We start from the raw sequence: 21,954 nt of genomic DNA, 5'->3' as shown, positions 1-21,954 counted from the left end.
TGTTAAAGGTCAAGGCCACAGGGGCCTGAACGTGGAAAACCATTTCCAATCAATAACTTGAGAACCTCTTGACCCAGAATGTTGAAACTTCATAGGATGATTGTTCATGCAGAGTAAATGACCCGTATTGTTTTTGGGGTCACTCCGTTAAAGGTCAAGGTCACAGGGGCCTGAACATTGATAACCAGTTCCGAACATGCAGAGTAGATGACCCCTATTGATTTTGGGGGTCAGTCTATTAAAGGTCAAGGTCACAGTGGCCTGTTCATGTAAAATCAATGGTTTCAGGTTGTCTGTCCGTCCGTCTGTCCTTCCGTCCTTCTGTCTGTCTGTCCGTAGACACAATCTTGTGCGCACCATCTCTCCTCATCCCCTTGACACAATTTAATGAAACTTCACACAAGTGATCAGTAACAACAGTAGTTGTGCATGGGGCATGTTAGGTTCTTTCAGAAAAAAAATTGCAGAGTAACGGGACTTTGTTTTTTATTACAATACTATATACATAGACACAATCTTGTGTGCACCATCTCTCCTCATCCCCTTGACACAATTTAATGAAACTTCACACAAGTGATCAGTAACAACAGTAGTTGTGCATGGGGCATGTTAGGTTCTTTCACAAAAAAAAAATTGCAGAGTAACGGGACTTTGTTTTTTGTTACTATACTATATACATAGACACAATCTTGTGCGCACCATCTCTCCTCATCCCCTTGACACAATTTAATGAAACTTCACACAAGTGATCAGTAACAACAGTAGTTGTGCATGGGGCATGTTAGGTTCTTTCAGAAATAAAAATTGCTGAGTTACGGGACTTTGTTTTTTGTTATTATACTATATACATAGACACAATCTTGTGTGCACCATCTCTCCTCATCCGCTTGACACAATTTAATGAAAGTTCACACAAGTGACCAGTAACAACAGGAGTTGTGCATGGGGCATGTTAGGTCCTTTCAACAACAAAAATTGCAGTTATGGGACTTTGTTTCTTGTTAACATACTATGTACATACAGTCTTCATATGCAATCTTGTGCGCGCCTAATCTTCCGAACCCTTGCACACAATTTAATCAAACTTCACACAAGTGATCAGTACCAACCCTAGTTGTGCATGGTGCATGTTACGTTCTTTTAGATAAATATTCTGCATAGTTGTGGGACTTTGTTTTTTGTTAATATACTGTATAAATACAGTCTATATACAAACAGTCCACATAATTATGCAATCTTGTTTGCGTCAAATTGCAATGTACTGTGTCAGTGCATGCGGGGGGTACATTCATCACCTTTAGTGATAGCTCTAGTTTCATTACAGGGTTGATACATTAAAAAAATGCACTGGTTGTGGTGTGTTATGGTATTGTGATAAGTCCTGCCAGGTATGTACATGTATAGTTATTACAAGGTGTTTCATGTTCTTTATATTGTACACTTACTAAATGATTTGCCGGTCAATAGTCAGAATTATTACATCATTTACATGCTTGTCCGTAGTTCATGCTATATGACTGGTCTGCACATGTTTACTGGGTTAAAAACCAAAAAATTTGAAGGAAAAAAAATGAAAACTAATTTCTGATATCATGTAATGAAACATTGAATTTTTTGCTTGTCAATAGTCAAAATCATTGGACTGAGGGCATAAAGATTTGACTATAATATTATTACAAGACATAAGGAAATACCAGCTGAATAGACTTTTAAAGAACTCCAAAACTGCTTAAGGTTATTTTTGAAAACATTTAAAATTTTCCTGTTGCCACCTGTTGAATTTTTGCATAATAAATATTTTCATGAAGTATTGAAAGTTGTTGTTATAACAAATGTAAGATAGTGCTTTGACGGATTAAATTACCAGATAAAAAGGGTACCTTACTTTGTTTTTTTATATGCCCGAAGGGACGTGTTATGTGTCCGTCCGTCTGTTAGCAATTTCGTGTCCGCTCTGTAACTCTTGAACCTCTTGAAGGATTTTGAAGAAACTTGACACAAATGTTCATCACATCAAGATGATATGCAGAGCCCAAGTTTCAAATGGCTCGCTTCAAGGTCAAGGTCACATTTAGGGGTCAAACATCATATGACTTTGTTTCATGTCCACTCTGTAATGAAACTCTGCACAAAATTAATGTTCACCACATCGAGATGACATGCATAGCGCATGTTTTGGATGGCTCGCTTCAAGGTCAAGGTCACACTTAGGGGTCAAAGATCATACCTTCGGGTGTATATTGCTCCGCATTGCGGTGCTCCTGTTGTTTATCGTTTTATGAATAGTTTTGAGTTGTAAAAACAAATTATGAACAGTATTATCTTAACAAGTATGTATTAAATGGGTTGCTTGCATGTTGAATATCAGCTATGGTCACACAGAAAGTATTTTAGATTTTCTTACATGATTTCTTGTTAGATCTGAAGCATTTTTTGGATCCAGTGATGATATTATGATAAAGAAAAGATAGGTTATGATTAGTTATTTTTCAGAAAAGAGATTGGACTGTACATAAACTTGAATGTAAATGCTTGAAGCAAGTTTTACCCAAAATTCCAATGGACTCTGTGAGAATGATGCTACGACTTATTATCACGAAAAGTAGGAATCTGCCAATGAACTCATCTTGGTCCAGGAACTTTGATGACTTAATGACGCGTATGTATTTCAGTCCGGCCTTTTTACATTTAGCTCACCTGAACCAAAGGCTCTTGGTGAGCTTTTGTGACCGCTCAATGTCTGTCAACAACTTCTAAAAAATATTCTTCTTCAAAACCACTGTGCAGAATTACACCAAACTTCATAGGAATGATCTTTGGGTGGCCCCCTTTCAAAATTCTTCAAAGAATTGAATTCCATACAGAACTCTGGTTGCCATGGCAACCGAAAAGAAAAACTTAATAAATCTTCTTGTCCAAAACCACAGGTCTTAGGGCTTTGATATTTGGTATGTAGCATCATCTAGAGGTCCTCTACCAAGATTGTTCAAATTATCCCCCTAGGGTCAAATATGGCCCCACCCTAGGGGTCACATTGTTTACATAGACTTATATAGGACAAATTTTGAAGATCTTTTGTCCAAAACCACAAAACGTAGAGCTTTGATATTATGCATGTGACAACATCTAATGGTCCGGGTCCTCTATATAGAGTGTTCAAATTATGCCCCTGGGGTGGAAAGAGGCCCTGCCCCAGGGGTCCCAAGTTTTACATAGACTCGTATAGGAAATTTTTTTAAAAAATCTTCTCGCCTAAAATCACAAGACCTAGGCCTTTGACAGCAATTTTTTTCCTTCTTTATAAAGTACCCGAAAAAGGACCTTTTCCCTATTCAAAAAATGAAAATTTTCCCCAATTTCCATCAAAAAATTCCCAAAAGGACAAAGAAAAAAGGGTCAAATTGTTTAGTCACAAATAAGTGGTTTGGTATTTTATTGATTTGTATGCAAAACAGATTTTGATTTTGCAAAAAATAATGATTCCTTGCAATTTTATGACCAGTACAGACCTGGCTGGTGTATTTATTACTATTGATTGCAAAAACAGAACAACACCAAAAATTCCCAAATTGAGAGAAAATGCCGCGATTTTTCCCAGTTTTGTCGGTACCGGACCTTTTCCCAAAGTGAAAAAAATCGCTGTTTGATATTTGGTATGTAGCATTGCGTTGTGGTCCTCTACCAAAATTATTCAAATTATGCCCCTTGGGTGAAAAGAGGCCCTGCCCCGGGGGTCCCAAGTTTTACATAGACTTGTATAGGAAAAAAACTTGTAATATCTTCTTGTCTGAAAGTTCAAGGCCTAGGCCTTTGATATTTGGTATGTAGAATTGCCTATTGGTCCTCTACCAAGACTGTTCAAATTATGTCCCTTGGTTGAAAAAAGGCCCCGCCCGGGGTCACTTGTTATATGAGTTATATAGGAAAAAGTACTTCAAATTTCCTAGACTGTTTAATTATAATTACCTGGTGACCCAAAGTAGGGGTCATTTGACTGTGACCTTGACCTACTTTCTTGTTTTTATTAGCTCACCTGTCACAAAGTGACAAGGTGAGCTTTTGTGATCGCGCGGTGTCCGTCGTCCGTCCGTCCGTAAACTTTTGCTTGTGACCACTCTAGAGGTCACATTTTTCATGGGATCTTTATGAAATTTGGTCAGAATGTTCACCTTGATGATATCTAGGTCAAGTTAGAAACTGGGTCACGTGCCATCACAAACTAGGTCAGTAGGTCTAAAAATAGAAAAACTTTGTCACGTCTTTAGAGGCCATAATTTTCAATGGATCTTCATGAAAATTGGTCAGAATGTTCACCTTGATGATATCTAGGTTAAGTTCGAAACTGGGTCACGTGCCTTCAAAAACTAGGTCAGTAGGTCTAAAAATAGAAAAACCTTTTGACCTCTCTAGAGGCCATATATTTCACAAGATCTTCATGAAAATTGGTCAGAAGGTTCACCTTGATGATATCTAGGTCATGCTCGAAACTGGGTCACGTGTCTTCAAAAACTAGGTCAGTAGGTCAAATAATAGAAAAACCTTGTGACCTCTCTAAAGGCCATATTTTTCATGGGATCTGTATGAAAGTTGGTCTGAATGTTCATCTTGATGATATCTAGGTCAAGTTCGAAACTGGGTCACGTGCGGTCAAAAACTAGGTCAGTAGGTCTAAAAATAGAAAAACCTTGTGACCTCTCTAAAGGCCATATTTTTCATGGGATCTGTATGAAAGTTGGTCTGAATGTTCATCTTGATGATATCTAGGTCAAGTTTGAAACTGGGTCACGGGCTGTCAAAAACTAGGTCAGTAGGTCTAAAAATAGAAAAACCTTGTGACCTTTCTAGAGGCCATATATTTGACAAGATCTTCATGAAAATTGGTCAGAATGTTCACCTTGATGATATCTAGGTCAAGTTCGAAACTGGGTCACATGCCTTCAAAAACTAGGTCAGTAGGTCAAATAATAGAAAAACCTTGTGACCTCTCTAAAGGCCATATTTTTCATGGGATCTGTATGAAAGTTGGTCTGAATGTTTATCTTGATGATATCTAGGTCAAGTTCGAAACTGGGTCACGGGCTGTTAAAAACTAGGTCAGTAGGTCTAAAAATAGAAAAACCTTGTGACCTCTCTAGAGGCCATATATTTCATGAAATCTTCATGAAAATTGGTCAGAATGTTTACCTTGATGATATCTAAGTCAAGTTCGAAAGTGGGTCACGTGCCTTTAAAAACTAGGTCAGTAGGTCAAATAATAGAAAAACCTTGTGACCTCTCTAGAGGCCATATTTTCCATGGGATCTGTATGAAAGTTGGTCTGAATGTTCATCTTGATGATATCTAGGTAAAGTTCGAAAGTGGGTCACATGCGGTCAAAAACTAGGTCAGTAGGTCAAATAATAGAAAAACCTTGTGACCTCTCTAAAGGCCATATTTTTCAATGGATCTTCATGAAAGTTGGTCAGAATGTTCATCTTGATAATATCTAGGTCAAGTTCGAAACAGGGTCATGTGCGGTCAAAAACTAGGTCAGTAGGTCTAAAAATAGAAAAACCTTTTGACCTCTCTAGAGGCCGTACTTGTGAATGGATCTCCATAAAAATTGGTCAGAATGTTCATCTTGATGATATCTAGGTCAAGTTCGAAAGTGGGTCACATGTCATCAAAAAATAGGTCAGTAGGTCAAATAATGAAAAAACGTGACCTCTCTAGAGGCTATATTTTTCATGGGATCTGTATGAAAGTCGGTCTGAATGTTTATCTTGGTGATATCTAGGTCAAGTTTGAAACTGGGTCAACTGCGATCAAAAACTAGGTCAGTAGGTCTTGAAATAGAAAAACCTTGTGACCTCTCTAGAGGCCATACCCTTGAATGGATCTTCATGAAAATTGGTCAGAATGTTCACCTTGATGATATCAAGGTCAGGTTCGAAACTGGGTCACATGCCTTAAACTAGGTCAATAGGTCAAATAATAGAAAAACCTTGTGACCTCTCTAGAGACCATATTTTTCAATGGATCTTCATGAAAATTGGTCAGAATTTTTATCTTGATAATATCTAGGTCAAGTTCAAAACTGGGTCACATGAGCTCAAAAACTAGGTCACTATTTCAAATAATAGAAAAAACGACGTCATACTCAAAACTGGATAATGTGGGAAGAGGTGAGCGATTCAGGACCATCATGGTCCTCTTGTTTTTGGATACAGCCTTAAAATTTGGATGACATATACAGTTTTGCACACCAATCTTAAAACTGACTTTCAGTGGCCGTGAATTCGACCTGCTGACCTACTTTCTTAATATTTTAGCGTCAGTTTGACATTTGAAATATGTAGCTCATATTACTCAGGTGAGCGATCCAGGGTCATCATGACCCTCTTGTTTGAAAATTTGGATAGGGCTCTTGCCTTTTTAGCTCACCTGAGCACGTGGTGCTCATGGTAAGGTATTGTGATCACGCTGTGTCCATCATCCGTGCTACCCTCTACCAAGAGTGTTCATATTATTTTGATTCGTTAAAAAACATGGCCGCCAGTGGGCCACTTTTCCCTATATGTATATAGTGGAAACTTTAAAAATCTTTTTTTGTGTGAAACTGCTGGCCTGATTTTAAATAATTTGCACAAATGGTTCTTGTGTGACCCTCTACCAAGATTGTTCAAATTTTTCCCATCGTCAAAAAACACGGCTGCTAGTGGGTGTGGTCAATTTCTTCTCTGAATCAATAATAGCTAGAGCCTTGATATTTGTCATGTGATATCAGATTTGTAATGTCTACCATAATTGTTCAAATTATGTTCAAAAGTATGTGTGACATGTATATAATATAGGCTAACAAAGGAGAAACCTAAAGCTGTATTCAGGCTGTCTAGCGTCCCTAAAATTCCTACTTTTCCCTATTTTTTTTCAATTTGGCTAAAATTCCTATTTTTTTTAAAAAATCAAAGGAAATTCCTAAAAAGGCCCTATTTTTTCACAAAAATTCCAAATTTTTTAACTTTTTTGCAATGATCAAAAAGAGAAAATGTTTTAAATGTTGTTTAAAAGTTCTTCTAATTCAGAAAAAAACAGTTTAGCACAGTTCAAAGCAGTTTACCAGTGGTAGACGTCTTTTCTGTAAATAAAGCACTATTTGTAAGTTACTTTTATGTCAATCACATAAAGGTAAGCACATTACATGGTCTTTAAAGTCCATATTTTAATTTGAAAATTCCTAAATTTAGCCCTAAAATTTCCTTAAAATTGTACCAAATTCCTAATTTTAGCCCTATTTTTTTTGTACAAATTGCCCTAAAATTAGCCCTAATTTTTGGTCAGGGTATGCTAGACAGCCTGCTGTATTTATACAACACACTTGAAGCCTTGTACACAGGTGAGCGCTTTAGGGTCAATGGACGGAGTGTCATGCGCAAAAACCAGGTCCCTAGGTCTAAGGTCAAGGTCACACTTAGAGGTCAAAGGATACAAGAATGAAAAATTCAAGAATGACTTTGTCCGGAGCATATCTTCTTCATGCATGGAATGATTTTGATGTAGCTTGGCACAGTTGTTCACCATAATGAGAGGGAGTGTCGTGCGCAAGAACCAGGTTCCTAGGTCTAAGGTCAAGGTCACACTTAGAGGTCAAAGGATACAAGAATGAAAACTTTGTCCGGAGCATATCTTCTTCATGCATGAAAGGACTTTGATGTAGCTTGGCAAAATTGTTCACCATCATGAGACGGAGTGTCATGCGCAAGAACCAGGTCCCTAGGGGTAAGGTCAAGGTCACACTTAGAGGTCAAAGGATACAAGAATGAAAACTTTGTCCGGAGCATTTCTTCTTCATGCATTGAGGGATTTTGATACAACTTGGCACAAATGTTCACAGCATGAGACGGAGTGTCATGCGCAAGAACCAGGTCCCTCGGTCTAAGGTCAAGGTCACACTTAAAGGTCAAAGGTCAGATACAAGAATGACTTTGTCTGGAGCATTTCTTCTTCATGCATGTAGGGATTTTGATGCAACTTGGCACAATTGTACACCATCATGAGACGGAGTGTCATGCACTGGTCCCTTCTTTAAAATTACTTCCCTTTGCTGTTACTATAAATAGCTTATATTGTAACTTTTTCATTACAAGTCGTAGGGAAAAATCGAGACCACTTTTCTGTAGTACAACATGCATGTTACATCCAATTCTGAGGTGTATTTTGAGCTATCTCTACCTGGTAAGGATTTTTATGTGGACTTGTAATTTTTTTTTTTCGATTTTTTTTTTTTTTTTTTTTTTTTCTCTTTAAAGATTAACTTCCCTTAGTTGTTACTATAAATAACTTACGTTGTAACTTTTTTATAATTGACCGTAGGGAAAAACCAAGACCACTTTTCTGTGGTACAACATTGATATTACTTTCAAATTTTGGGTGTATTTTAAGGTATCTCTACCTGGTAAGGATTTTTTTTGTGGACTTAGAAAAATAAAAGAATTACAATAATTTCTAAAAAAAACAACATTGTAAACAACTAGAAAATTAAAATTCCATTTGCAAATACAGGTGCTAGTGTAAACAAATTTGCTGTGACGGGCGTATATTGTGACATTCTGCACCCTTGTTCAATATCATTTCAACAGTGATATTGTCTGTTTTGAATATTTTAAGATGAATAATGATCAGTTTTACTAGGGACAAAATACCCTAAAACAAGGAAAAATCATTGCAAAAATGTTGTTTTGCAAAATTTTCAACAAATTGGACCTTTGACCTTAAATAATAAGTTTTCTTCTGACCTATTGGGATAAGACCTACATTGTTGACATTGCTAGACATGTGTACATCACAGTAAATTGGCAACAATGACTAATAACAAGCTATGTTTGAACAAAATAATTAGTAAGTATGCTGCATTTTGCGCTTTTTTGTACAAAAATGACCCCTAACCTTCAATACCAGGGTTGACCTTGACATATTTTCTCTTCGATAACATCGCCTGACATATATACAGTAAAATGAACAACGATCAGTAACAAACATTACAAAACAAATACTGTTAAACAATAATAATTATTACAAACAGGTGATACTATTGCAACATTTTACACCTTTTTTTGACCTTTGACCTTTGATATTATGGTTGACCTTGAATATCACATTTGAATTTGACTCATTTTAGTTTTAAGACCTAAATTGCTGCCCTTACTTGACATGTATACATTAAAATAATTTGCTAACAGTGAATTGTAAGAAAAAACTCTTTTTGAACATAGTAATGGGTAAGATTACTACTACTGTGATTTTTTATGTAAAAATGACCCCTGACCTTTAAACCAGGTTTGACCTTGACTTATTTTCTATTTCATGCCATTGGTTGACAAATATATAGTTAAACAAACAAACAAATGTTGCTAACATGACAAAACAAATACTTTTAAACAATAATTAATTATTAAAAACAGGTGATATTATTGCAACATTTTACCCATTCTTTTGACCTTTGACCTTTGATATTATGGTTAACCTTGAATGTTTCGAAATTGTATGTGCATACCAGACATTGCAAAACATTTATATATTAAAATGAACAGATATCATTGACTAATATCGACAAGGTATTATCAAAAAAGAGAAAAGTTAAAGAGATATTTTTTATTTTCCTTTACTGAAATGAACCTTGACCCTTAATATCACATTTGAACTTGACTCATTCCAGACTATATTTTATTGCTGACATTGTGGGACATATATACATCAAACTAAATCACAAGCAATTGCTTACAATTACAAAGGTTTCGATTATTTTTCTAAAAGGAAGCTATTTATGCATTTTTTTCACACAAATTTGACATTTGACCTCTGATATTAGCTTTATCCTTGGTGGTTTTGGGGTTACATTTTCACTGCTGACATTGCCTAACATACAATCTTTAAAATCAATTTACTTCAGCGATTAATAATGTGAAGACATATTAAACAGATTAGAAAAGTTAATGGTAACAATTTTAACAATTGCGCATGAAAATGACTTTTGACCTTAAATTATCAGGGCTGACCTTGACCTTTTGCAATGATATTTATATTTCTGTGTTTTACTGATATATACACATTAAATAGATAAAGATGAGTGGCTTATGATAACAAACTATTTTCTGAGAATAAAAATAAATTTCAAATATGCCAAATTTTGTGATTTTCAGATGAATTTGACCTTTGACCTTGAATATCAAGTTCCCCCTTCATTCCATTTTGATGAATTTCTTACTGCTGTCATTGCTTGGCATATATACATGTACTGACAATGCAATTGTTACTGTAACTAAACAGTGAAAATACTGGCAGACGTAAATTTTACCCTACCCCCTCATATTTTTACAACTGAGTATTACCTCCCCTATCACAAACATAAGTGAACAAAATATAGATAGGCACGGCTTTGACACTTAAGAAATGGGTTTTCATGGAGGATATGAAATATTGTTTCCAAAAATATATAAACTTCTTTTGGCCTCAATTGTTGCAATAAAAGTCCGTGAGCTCTCGGACCAAATGTTACTACCCTGTTTTTAAAGAGAAAGCAGTATCTTGTTCAGGAAAAGATGGATCAAACATTACAGTCTTTATGAAATTCATTTATACATGCTTATGCCTCAAACAAAACTATTCCAAAGATATGCAAAAGTATAAACATATTACTCAACCATGTAACACGTGAAAATTAGTCTCCCCACGAAAACACGAATATAATTTATTATTTCAAAGTGGTTTAAAACTTAACATGTCATTTAATATTGATAGAAGACGGTTATTCTTCTTTGCCTTTCTATAGTTTTAAATAACCACATATAACCCTTCTTTGTATAAATCAGATTTAGTTTTAATTGAATTGGATAGAAATAAGTTTTAGCATTGACATTTTTAGATTACAGTTGAAACAGGTCTATTTTATCATGGAGGATGTAGCCATATTTTGACTATTGTTTTTGAAGAACAAGGACCTCATTTGTCACCAGTTCATTATACGTTTGTTTTGGAAAAACAGGATGTATTATATGATAGCGCATGCATCTGTCCATCCTTCAGAATTTATGTCTGGAGCATAACTTCATAACCATTAAAGATATTGAAACTTGGCATGTAGGTAGATGGCAGTGAGATGATGTGCAGAGTGCCTGTACCGGCACTGTTGGTCAAAGGTCAAGGTCACAAATTGAGCTCAGGTCAAATCTGTCCATCATATTTAGTGTCCGGAGCATAACTTATTAACCATTCAAGGTATTGACTTCAAACATTGGATGTAGGTAGTTAGCGATGGGATGATGTGTAGAGTGCATGAACCAGGGTGGTAGGTCAAGGTCACAGCAAGGTTAAATCTCCCCATCATTTTTCATGTTAAGAGCATAACTTGAAAACTATTGAAGGTATTGACTTGAAACTTGGATTATAGGGCAGGTGGTAATGAGACAATGTGCAGATTGCAACAAGCTGCATGACAACCATACCCCCCTCCACAACGTTTCCAAAAAAAAAAAAAATCATTTAGTTTCTTGCCCTTTTGTATCCTGTCAGCACCACCGCACACAAACACACCCTGCTTTCTCCCTCCCCCCTTACACCTCCAAACAAAGAAGAAAAATCTTTTAATTTTGCTTCCGTCCTCCTCTGAAATAACCCTTTTGGGTATATTGCCCTGCTTGGCAGAGCTCTTGTTTCCCTCTTGTTAACATAAAAAGCTATGGCTTTGTACTGCAGGTATTTATCAGCTATGTTGAGCAGTTATCACCAGTGTCAGAGAGGCAGGCTGCACTAAAAGAACAGTACTACTTTGATTGTAAATGTGAGAGATGTCTAGATGAGGAATATGTAAGTGTTTTATCTAGATTTATATGTGTTGCATTTATGTGACATATATTTGGTGTTTAGTGTAATAAAGTGTAATAAATAATACCCCCAGGTACAAGGTATATGGGGGCTATAATGGATTCATGCATGTTCATCTATTGGTCTGTCTGTCATGTCCTCTCCATGTTCTTAGCTGCTGGGAGGTTTTTATAAAGCTTGCATCGGTTATTAACCTTATCAGAACTGCATGCAAAGTACATAACCAAGGTCACTAGGTCTAAGGTCAGGGTCACTCTTAGAGGTCAAAGGTCAAATAGCTGAACTTAATGTCCAATACATATTGTCTAAACAGCATGAAACTTCTCATAGAAGTAGCATCTGTTGTTTACCTCATTTAGTGGACTTGCAGAGCGCACAACCCAGGTCACTAGGTCCAAAGTCAAGGTTTCAGTTTTAGGTCAAAGGTCAAATAGACCAACCTCGTGTTCGTTCCTTATATTCTAAAAGCTTTTCATAAAACTGGCATAAAAGATTAACCACAACAAGATGAATTGCAGAGCACGCAAACTAGATAACGGGGTCCAAGGTCGAGGTCATAATTGTAGGTCAAAGTTCAGATAGATTTTCCTTATGTTTGCTCAGATATTCTAAACCCCTTGGAAGATTTTCATAAACTACCATCAGTTGTTTACTCCTTTCAGATGACAGAAGAGCTGGGTCACTAAGTCCAGTGTCAGTATCACTGAGGTCAAAGATCAAGAAGCTTAAATTTTTGCCCATTCAATATCTTCTAAACCATAAGAATGAATTTCATAAAATTAACATCAGTTGTCAATCTTAAACAGAGGACATGTAGAGTGCACCACCAAGGTCACTATGTCCAAGGTCAAGGTCGTAATTAGAGGTCAAAGATCAAAGAGCTTAAATTTATGTCTGCTCCTTATCTTTTTAACTACTGGAGTGATTTTCATAAAACTAGTATCAGTTGTTAGTCTCAAGCTAACATGTAGAGGGCATGACCCAGGTCACTAGTTTCAAGGTCAAGATGCCACTTAAAGGTCAAAAGTCATGATCATGACATTTTATTTTTCGTCTTCTCAGTATTTAGGCAACGTCTGGGGGATTTAGTTGCCTTTAGTGATAGACTCTAGATAGTTTTAAATGCTGTAAGTTGTAATGCTGTTTGTTTGTTGTGGGTTTAATGCCATTTTTAGCTCATCTGATTTTTGGAAAAAAAATGATGAGTTATTGTCATCACTTGAGAGGTTGCCGGCGTCGGCGTCGGCGTTGCCTGGTTAAGTTCTATGTTTAGGTCAGCTTTTCTCCTAAACTATCAAAGCTATTGCTTTGAAACTTGGAATACTTGTTCACCATCATAAGCTGACCCTGTATAGCAAGAAACATAACTCCATCTTGCTTTTTGCAAGATTTATGGCCCCTTTTGTACTTAGAAAATATCAGATTTCTTGGTTAAGTTTTATGTTTAGGTCAACTTTTCTCCTAAACTATCAAAGCTATTGCTTTGAAACTTGGAATACTTGTTCACCATCATAAGCAGACCCTGTACATCAAGAAACATAACTCCATTTTGCTTTTTGCAAGATTTATTGCCCCTTTTGGACTTAGAAAATCAGTTTTCTTGGTTAAGTTTTATGTTTAGGTCAGCTTTTATTCTAAACTATCAAAGCTATTGCTTTAAAACTTGCAACAGTTTTTCACCATCATAAGTTGACCCTGTACAGCAAGAAACATAACTCCATCCTGCTTTTTACAAGATTTATGGCCCTTTTTGGACTTAGAAAACATCAGATTTCTTGGTTAAGTTTTATGTTTAGGTCAACTTTTTCTCTTAAACTATCAAAGCTATTGCTTTGAAACTTGCAACACTTGTTCACCATCATAAGCTGACCCTGTATAGCAAGCAACATAACTCCATCCTACTTTTTGCAAAAATTATTGCCCCTTTTGGACTTAGAAAATCATTTTCTTGGTTGAGTATTATGTTTAAGTCAACTTTTCTGATAAACTATCAAAGCTATTGCTTTAAAACTTGCAACAGTTTTTCACCATCATAAGTGGACACTGTACATCAAAAACATAACTCTATTCTGCTTTTTGCAAGAATGATGGCCCTTTTTAGACTTAGAAAATCATGGGTAGGACAATATTTCTATTACACAAAAAAAATCAGATGAGCATCAGCACCCGCACGGCGGTGCTCTTGTTCAGCACTGTTTTGGTTATGTTAGTGCAGTTTACCAAACTTGTGTTCCTGGATTATATACCATTAAAAATCTGTTCTCCACAAGTAACTGACAACTTCCAAGTAAGAATAAGTGCTGGTAAACAACAACTTTCAGACAGTTAATGATGGAGAACATTGCTTTGCCCAGTGATCAACTCCTGATCAGGGGCCTCCATGGCTGAGTGGTTAAGGTTGCTGACTTCTAATCACTTGCCCCTCACCTATGAGGGTTCGAGTCTTGCTTAGGGCATTGAATTCTTCATGTGAGTAAGCCATCCAGGCCTGCCAGTCATGAAATCTGCCCACTCGTCATGAAAGTATGCATTGAGGAGCACCTGGGGTCTTTCTCCATCAAAAACTTCAATGTCTCTATATGACCTATAATTGTGTTGGTGTTATGTTAAACAAAAAAAAAACTCCAGATCACTTCATTGGTAATCTTATTCTATGCCTTTTTGACATAAGCAAGGGGCTCAGAAAATATTTTGTTGTCAGCATTGTTGGTGAACAGGAGGGTAATTTAAACAAAGAATGTTCCATTTTTCATTTAGAATGTTTTGGTTTTAGTTTGTAAGAAATCTGATTATTTTTTGAAATGATTTATTTATTTTGTAGAATGAGACAATGACCAGTTTTTGTTGCCCTGTACAGAATTGTGATGGTCTTGTTTGCTTAAGTCAAGGTAAGTTGATTGTTATTGATGTAATTCTGCTTTCGACATTCATTTGCTGTTTGCCATTTGCTTGCTGTTTTCCAGTTGTTGTTTTTTTACCATTTGCTTGCTGTTCGGTAATTGCTAATATCCAGTTGCTAATTGGTACATTGACCATAAAGGATGGGTTGTGGCCATTTTGATCAGTGTTATAGTCCTTTGTTAATTTCACTGTAAAGGGTAGATCTATATTGCAGAAATTTTAGCTTGTCTATTCGAAGAATAGTCCAAGCTAGTCTACTCACCCTGGCGTCGGTGTCTGCTTCATACCTTGGTCAGAGTTTTGCATGCAAGTACGTATAGCTATTATTTAAAGGCGTATAGCTTTGAAACTTATTTATATTCTTTTCTGGGTCAATAACCAACCTCACAGGGTCAAGTCCCATAACTAGTGACATGTATTTTGGCCAAATTATGCCTCCTTTTGGACTTAGAAAATCCTAATTAAAGTTTCGCATGAAAGTTACTATCTGTAAACTAATGCAGATGCTGAATTAAAACTTCACTTGTGTCTTCAGGTTTATAAAACTAGGCCATGACATTCAAGTCTCATAACTCTGACATGTATTTTTCAAAGTTATGGCCCCTTTTGAACTTAAATACTTCAAGTTTAAAGCAGATACTGGATTGAAACTATAGATATTTTAACATTTGGGGTAATATTTCTGCTTCTGGGACAATAATTTGAATAGTCTAGCATTGGCGGTCTTTGTGGTCAACTCCTCATACTCTAAAGGAATGGGTTCAAAGTTGTATAGGTGAACAACCTTGATATGAAATTGCACAGTATGTGGGGTAAACCTTGTCCTGTGGACACAATTCTAGTCTTGGTCAGAACTTTGCTACCTATACTTTGTAATTTGATTTAAAAAGAATACACTAAATAGCTTTTGCTCTGTAATACTGTTACAGAAGGAAATGAAAGATAAACTCTATCTGGATATTGTACAGTTCTGTTTTTAGGCATTGATATTTTGACGATAATACCTAGTGCGTTAATCGCCTTGACAACAATTATGTAATAAACTTCTTTGGAAAAGCGGGGGGGGAGAGACTTAGTCAAAGTGGGATCTTCTCTGTATCATAGTCTTAGTAATTTTGTCATACTTTATTCCATAGGCACTGAGTTTAAGCCCTGTAGAAAGTGTGGAACTAAAGATTTTTCTTCGGAGTTAAAGAAAGGAGCACTTGGAGTACTGAATGATTGTAAAACACAACTAGAGAACATTGACACAGAGAAAAAATCGGGAAGTAAGTTAGTCTGGATAGTATTGTAAAGACGTCACAAACTTTTCAAGCTTTCTTGACATGTCATGTATAAAATATGATTTTGCTACAAATTGAGGTGGTTCTTAGTGCTTTCCTAGAGTTTGTATATGGTTTAATACGCATTTGATCATTTTTCCACAAACATGTATTGGCATTTCTAGGTTTGATCCAGTACTTTCGTGTCCTCAAGTAACTAGCAGCCTCCCCAGATGTAAATCGGATATGTATAATTACCGAGTTCCCATCTTTTGTCAGATGGTAAATGAGATATTTTCTATGCCCAGGTTCAAACTAGCAACTATTATAGATTAATTGTTTTGATTCCCGCTCTATGCCATTGAACCAAGAATTTATACTTGAAAAAATTGTTATTGCATAGTATCTGTGTAATCTCAAAATAAATATGCTTGTGTGTACAAACAGGATTGTGTAATAGTTCAAAGTTTTTTTTTTTAATTAATGAATGTTACTGCTTGACATTGTTGTGAAAGTGAACTAGCTTTACAAGCACGGTTATTTTTATATTCAACCAAATTAAATAAATTTGACAAGAATTTTCTATCAGTAAATTTCTAATGTTTAAATACTTCAGTGAAAGGTAAGCATAATAAGCAGTTCCATGTTGCAGATTCAAAGAAAATGTTTGAGAAATGTAAGAAGTTGATACAAGAGACGAGCAATATTCTACACCCATTGAACGTGTATACTGTACGGTTATTAGACAGGGCCTTCGACGCTGCTGTTGAAGAAGAACAGTGGGAAAAAGCTCTCAAATATGGGCTTAAAACATTGAAGGCTTATAGGTAATACATTTGAGCCACATCATGAGAAAACCAACATAGTGCATTCACACAGTCTGGTCTGGATCCATGCTGTTCGCTTTCAAAGCCTATGGCAATAAGAGAAACCGTTAGCGAACAGCATGGATCCTGACCAGACTGCGCAGATGCGCAGGCTTATCTGGATCCATGCTGGTTGCCAGTGCACTATGTTGGTTTTCTCATGGTGCGGCTCATTTTTGCATCATCAGGAAACCTTATCTATGAAAATTTTCAACTCAGTTCAGAAATGTCTGGCTGCAGTCATTTCTTCAAACATGCATACATAATAGTAGAATTTTTATGCCCCAACTTTTGGGGGCGGGGGGTGCATATAGATTTGCCCTTGTCCGTCCGTCTGTCCTTCCATCCGTCCGTCCTTCCGAGAATGTTGTGTCGTGCCTAGCTCCAAAAGTATTTGACCTAGAGTCACAAAACTTTACAGGAATGTTGGTCAGCATGTGTAGTTGTGCACCTTGGGTTTCGCGTCCGGATTCATTCAGTCATTTAGGAGTTATGGCCCCTGACTTTGTAAAAATTGGACATTTTAGTGTTGTGTCGCGCGTAGCTCCAAAAGTATTTGACGTAGAGTCACAAAACTTTACAGGAATGTTGGTCAGCATGTGTAGTTGTGCACCTGGGGTTTCGTGTCCGGATTCATTCAGTCCTGTAGGAGTTATGGCCCCTGACTCAGTAAAAAATTGGTCATTAGCTCACCTGTCACAAAGTGACAAGGTGAGCTTTTGTGATCGCGCGGTGTCCATCGTGCGTCCGTGCGTCCATCCGTAAACTTTTGCTTGTGACCACTCTAGAGGTCACATTTTTCATGGGATCTTTATGAAAGTTGGTCAGAATGTTCACCTTGATGATATCTAGGTCAAGTTCGAAAGTGGGTCACGTGCCATCAAAAACTAGGTCAGTAGGTCAAATAATAGAAAAACCTTGTGACCTCTCTAGAGGCCATATTTTTTATGGGATCTGTATGAAAGTTAATCTGAATGTTCATCTTGATGATATCTAGGTCAAGTTCAAAAGTGGGTCACGTGCCATCAAAAACTAGGTCAAATAATAGAAAAACCTTGTGACCTTTCTAAAGGCCATATTTTTCATTGGATCTGTATGAAAATTGGTCTGAATGTTCATCTTGATGATATCTAGGTCAAGTTCGAAACAGGGTCATGTGTGTTCAAAAACTAGGTCAGTAGGTCTAAAAATAGAAAAACCTTGTGACCTCTCTAGAGGCCATATTTCTCAATGGATCTTCATGAAAATTGATCTGAATGTTCACCTTGATGATATCTAGGTCAGTTTCGAAACTGGGTCATGTGCGGTCAAAAACTAGGCCAGTAGGTATGAAAATAGAAAAACCTTGTGACCTCTCTAGAGGCCATATTTTTCATGAGATCTTCATGAAAATTAGTGAGAATGTTCACCTTGATGATATCTAGGTAAAGTTCAAAACAGGGTCACGTACCTTCTAAAACTAGGTCAATAGGTCAAATAATAGAAAAACCTTGTGACCTCTCTAGGGACCATATTTTTCAATGGATCTTCATGAAAATTGGTCAGAATTTTTATCTTGATAATATCTAGGTCAAGTTCAAAACTGGGTCACATGAGCTCAAAAACTAGGTCACTATGTCAAATAATAGAAAAAACGACGTCATACTCAAAACTGGGTCATGTGGGAAGAGGTGAGCGATTCAGGACCATCATGGTCCTCTTGTTTTAATGTTGTGTCGCACATAGCTCCAAAAGTATTTGACCTAGAGTCACCAGAGTTTACAGGAATGTTTGCCAGCATGTGCAGTTGTGCACCTGGGGTTTCGCATCCAGATTCATTCAGTCGTGTAGGAGTTATGGCCCCTGATTAAGTTAAAAATTGGTCATTTTGATGTTGTGTCGTGCCTAGCTCCAAAAGTATTTGACCTAGAGTCACCAAAGTTTACAGGAATGTTGGTCAGCATGTGCAGTTGTGCCCCTGGGGTTTCACGTCCGGATTCATTCAGTCATGTAGGAGTTATGGCCCCTGACAGTTAAAAATTTATCATTTTAATGTTGTGTAGCGCGTAGCTCCAAAAGTATTTGACCTAGAGTCACCAAAGTTTTCAGGAATGTTGGTCAGCATGTGCAGATGTGCACCTGGGGTTTCACATCCAGATTCAGTATTGTAGGAGTTATGGCCCCTGACCTAGGAAATAATTTGTGTCCTTTGTCATGTAGTGGGGGCATCTGTGTCCCATGGACACATTTCTAGTTAATCCCCCGCCGTGGCGGAGGGATTATAGGAATGGTCTCCGTCCGTCCTTCCGTCCGTCTGTCCTTCCGTCCGTCTTTCCGTCCGTTTTTCCGTCCGTCCTTCCGTCCGTAACAAAATCGTGTCCGGTCCATATCTCCTAAACCCCTTGAAGGATTTTCATGAAACTTGGGTCAAATGATCACCTCATCAAGACGATGTGCAGAACCCATGAGTCAGCCTTGTCGGTTCAAGGTCAAGGTCACAACTGAAGGTCAAATGTTTGAGCCTGCCATTTTGTGTCCGCTCTATATCTCCTAAACCCCTTGAAGGAATTTTATAAAACTTGGGTCAAATGATCACCTCATCAAGACGATGTGCAGAACCCATGAGTCGGCCATGCCGGCTCAAGGTCAAGGTCACAACTCAAGGTCAAAGGTTTGAGCCTTCCATTTTGTGTCCGCTCTATATCTCTTAAATCCCTTGAAGGAATTTTATAAAACTTAGGTCAAATGATCACCTCATCAAGATGATGTGCAGAACACATGAGTCAGTCATGCCGGCTCAAGGTCAAGGTCACAACTTAGGGTCAAAGGTTTGAACCTTCCATTTTATGTCCGCTCTATATCTCCTAAACCCCTTGAAGGATTTTCATCAAACTTGGGTCAAACGATCACCTCATCAAGGCGATGTGCAGAACTTATAAGTCAGCCTTGTTGGCTCAAGATCAAGGTCACAACTGAAGGTCAAAGGTTTGAGCCTTCCATTTCGTGTCCACTCTATATCTCCTAAACCCCTTGAAGGAATTTTATAAAACTTGGGTCAAATGATTACCTCATCAGAACGATGTGCAGAAATAATGAGTCAACCATGCCAGCTCAAGGTCAAGGTCACAACTAAGGGTCGAAGGTTTGAGCCTTCCATTTGGTGTCCACTCTGTATCTCCTTAACCCCTTGAAGGATTTTCATCAAACTTGGGTCAAATGATCACCTCATCAAGAACTCATGAGTCAGCCATGTCAACTCAAGGTCAAGGTCACAACTGAAGGTCAAAAGTTTCAGCTCTGTATCTCCTAAACCCCTTGAAGGAATTTCATGAAACTTTGGTCAAATGATCACCTCATCAAGACGTTGTGCAGAATTCATGAGTCAGCCATGTCAGTTCATGGTCAAGGTCACAACTGAAGGTCAAAGGTTTCAGCTCTGTATCTCCTAAACCCCTTGAAGGATTTTCATCAAACTTGGGTCATATGATCGCCTCATCAAGAACTCATGAGTCAGCCATGTCAACTCAAGGTGAAGGTCACAACTGAAGGTCAAAGGTTTCAGCTCTGTATCTCCTAAACCCCTTGAAGGATTTTTATGAAACTTTGGTCAAATGATCACCTCATCAAGACGTTGTGCAGAATTCATGAGTCAGCCATGTCAGTTCAAGGTCAAGGTCAAGGCTAAAATCAAAGCTTTACCCTTTCACGATCCATAGCAGTGGCGGAGGATTTAGCTGTCTTTCAGACTGCCTTGTTGAAAATTATAATTGTCAAAAAATGTTGGTCATTTTTACAGTAATTTCTTATAAACTTTGTTTTGATTACTTAATACTCGGTTTGTTTAAATTATTTTCATTTGTTCAAACACATGGCCCAGGAGAGCAAAAAATAGTCTGATCATAGAAATTTTTGTAACTTGATTGGCCTAATTATTCAAAATCATCAAAAAAAAAAAAAAGAAAGGGAGGAGGCTCCATGACTGAAAAGCCCTTTACGCTACAGTAATTTTGTAAAGCATCCATCAGTGTTACCGATAGTCTTGTATTTATACATAATTTATACTATTTCACTCTATGCTTCAGTACATACTACCCGAAGTACAGTCCCAACTATGCCATACAGTTGTTTAAGGTGGGCAAACTACAGCTATATCTACAGTGCATGGAAGACGCTTTAAGGAACTTGGAGCAAGCTCAGTCTATCCTGTCTGTTACTCATGGAACTGAACATGACATCTATAAAAATGTGACTCTGTTCCTGAATCAATGTAAGGAAGAAATGAGGGTTAATGGTAGTAATGACTGATTTGACACAATATCTACTTAGTTGTAACATTTGAGCATTATACATCTGAATGGTAACTGTGCACATAGTTGAAATAAACATGATTGTGAACATTTTTCTGTGTTGTCAATTTTGATCGCTTTGATAAAGTTTCAGCTCAGTTGGAGGAACTAGAATTTTTGGCTCGACTATTTGAAGAAAAGGTAGAGCTGTTGGACTCACCTGTGTGTTGGTACTGGCATTGGCATCCCTTTTTACCGGGTTAAGTTTTTTGTATGCAAGCCAAGGCATGAAAAAAATGGATTTAATAAAATGAGTTCATTTTACATATTTTTCAACCATAAGCCTTATGCGTAAAAGCAATGTTGGAGTATACATATTTGAACTGATTTTATAAACATGATGTCATGTTTTGTTAGTGAAAAAGCATTTTGAATCTTAAAAAAAACTGCAAATATACAGAGTTATCTCCCCTTAATATTCTCAAATTTTGTTTTGCAGGCCTGATTTTTCTGATCCGCAAGACATTTTACTTTCATAATATGTATAGAAACAGACTATAGCATGACCGGACACGTAAATCCTGTTTCTAGGCACTTTGCACTTTTGACTCCTTGGCTATAAGCTGGTATGTCAGTATCTACTTGTGGGAATGGATTGAAACTTCAGACACTTACTGTGATAAAGTGACTTACTTTGCACAGGTTCCATAACTGTGTTTTGCTTTTTTTACAAAATTGTGCCAACTTTACAACTCTGCAATTTTTATATGCTATCTGGTATCTCAGTACCCACTAATGGGA

The 21,954-nt window shown here is 37.1% G+C and overlaps 1 protein-coding gene across 1 annotated transcript in view; it reads left to right on the top strand.

Annotated features, from left to right (window-relative positions):
• Positions 1 to 21,266, top strand: part of LOC123547078 (histone-lysine N-methyltransferase SMYD3-like) — a 28,914-nt gene extending 7,648 nt beyond the window's left edge. The window contains exons 2-8 of the mRNA XM_053550550.1: positions 1,325 to 1,388; positions 2,494 to 2,659; positions 11,666 to 11,841; positions 14,681 to 14,747; positions 15,897 to 16,028; positions 16,675 to 16,849; positions 20,950 to 21,266. Of these exons, the coding sequence (XP_053406525.1) occupies positions 1,325 to 1,388; positions 2,494 to 2,659; positions 11,666 to 11,841; positions 14,681 to 14,747; positions 15,897 to 16,028; positions 16,675 to 16,849; positions 20,950 to 21,172 (1,003 nt within the window). The 3' untranslated portion in view covers positions 21,173 to 21,266. The remainder of the gene's footprint in view (positions 1 to 1,324; positions 1,389 to 2,493; positions 2,660 to 11,665; positions 11,842 to 14,680; positions 14,748 to 15,896; positions 16,029 to 16,674; positions 16,850 to 20,949) is intronic.
• Positions 21,267 to 21,954: the final 688 nt, after the last annotated feature.

Source organism: Mercenaria mercenaria, chromosome 9, assembly GCF_021730395.1.
Source record: "Mercenaria mercenaria strain notata chromosome 9, MADL_Memer_1, whole genome shotgun sequence".
Lineage (NCBI taxonomy): Eukaryota > Metazoa > Mollusca > Bivalvia > Venerida > Veneridae > Mercenaria > Mercenaria mercenaria.
Note: the sequence above shows the minus strand (reverse complement) of the source record. Positions and strands in the feature narration are given on the sequence as shown.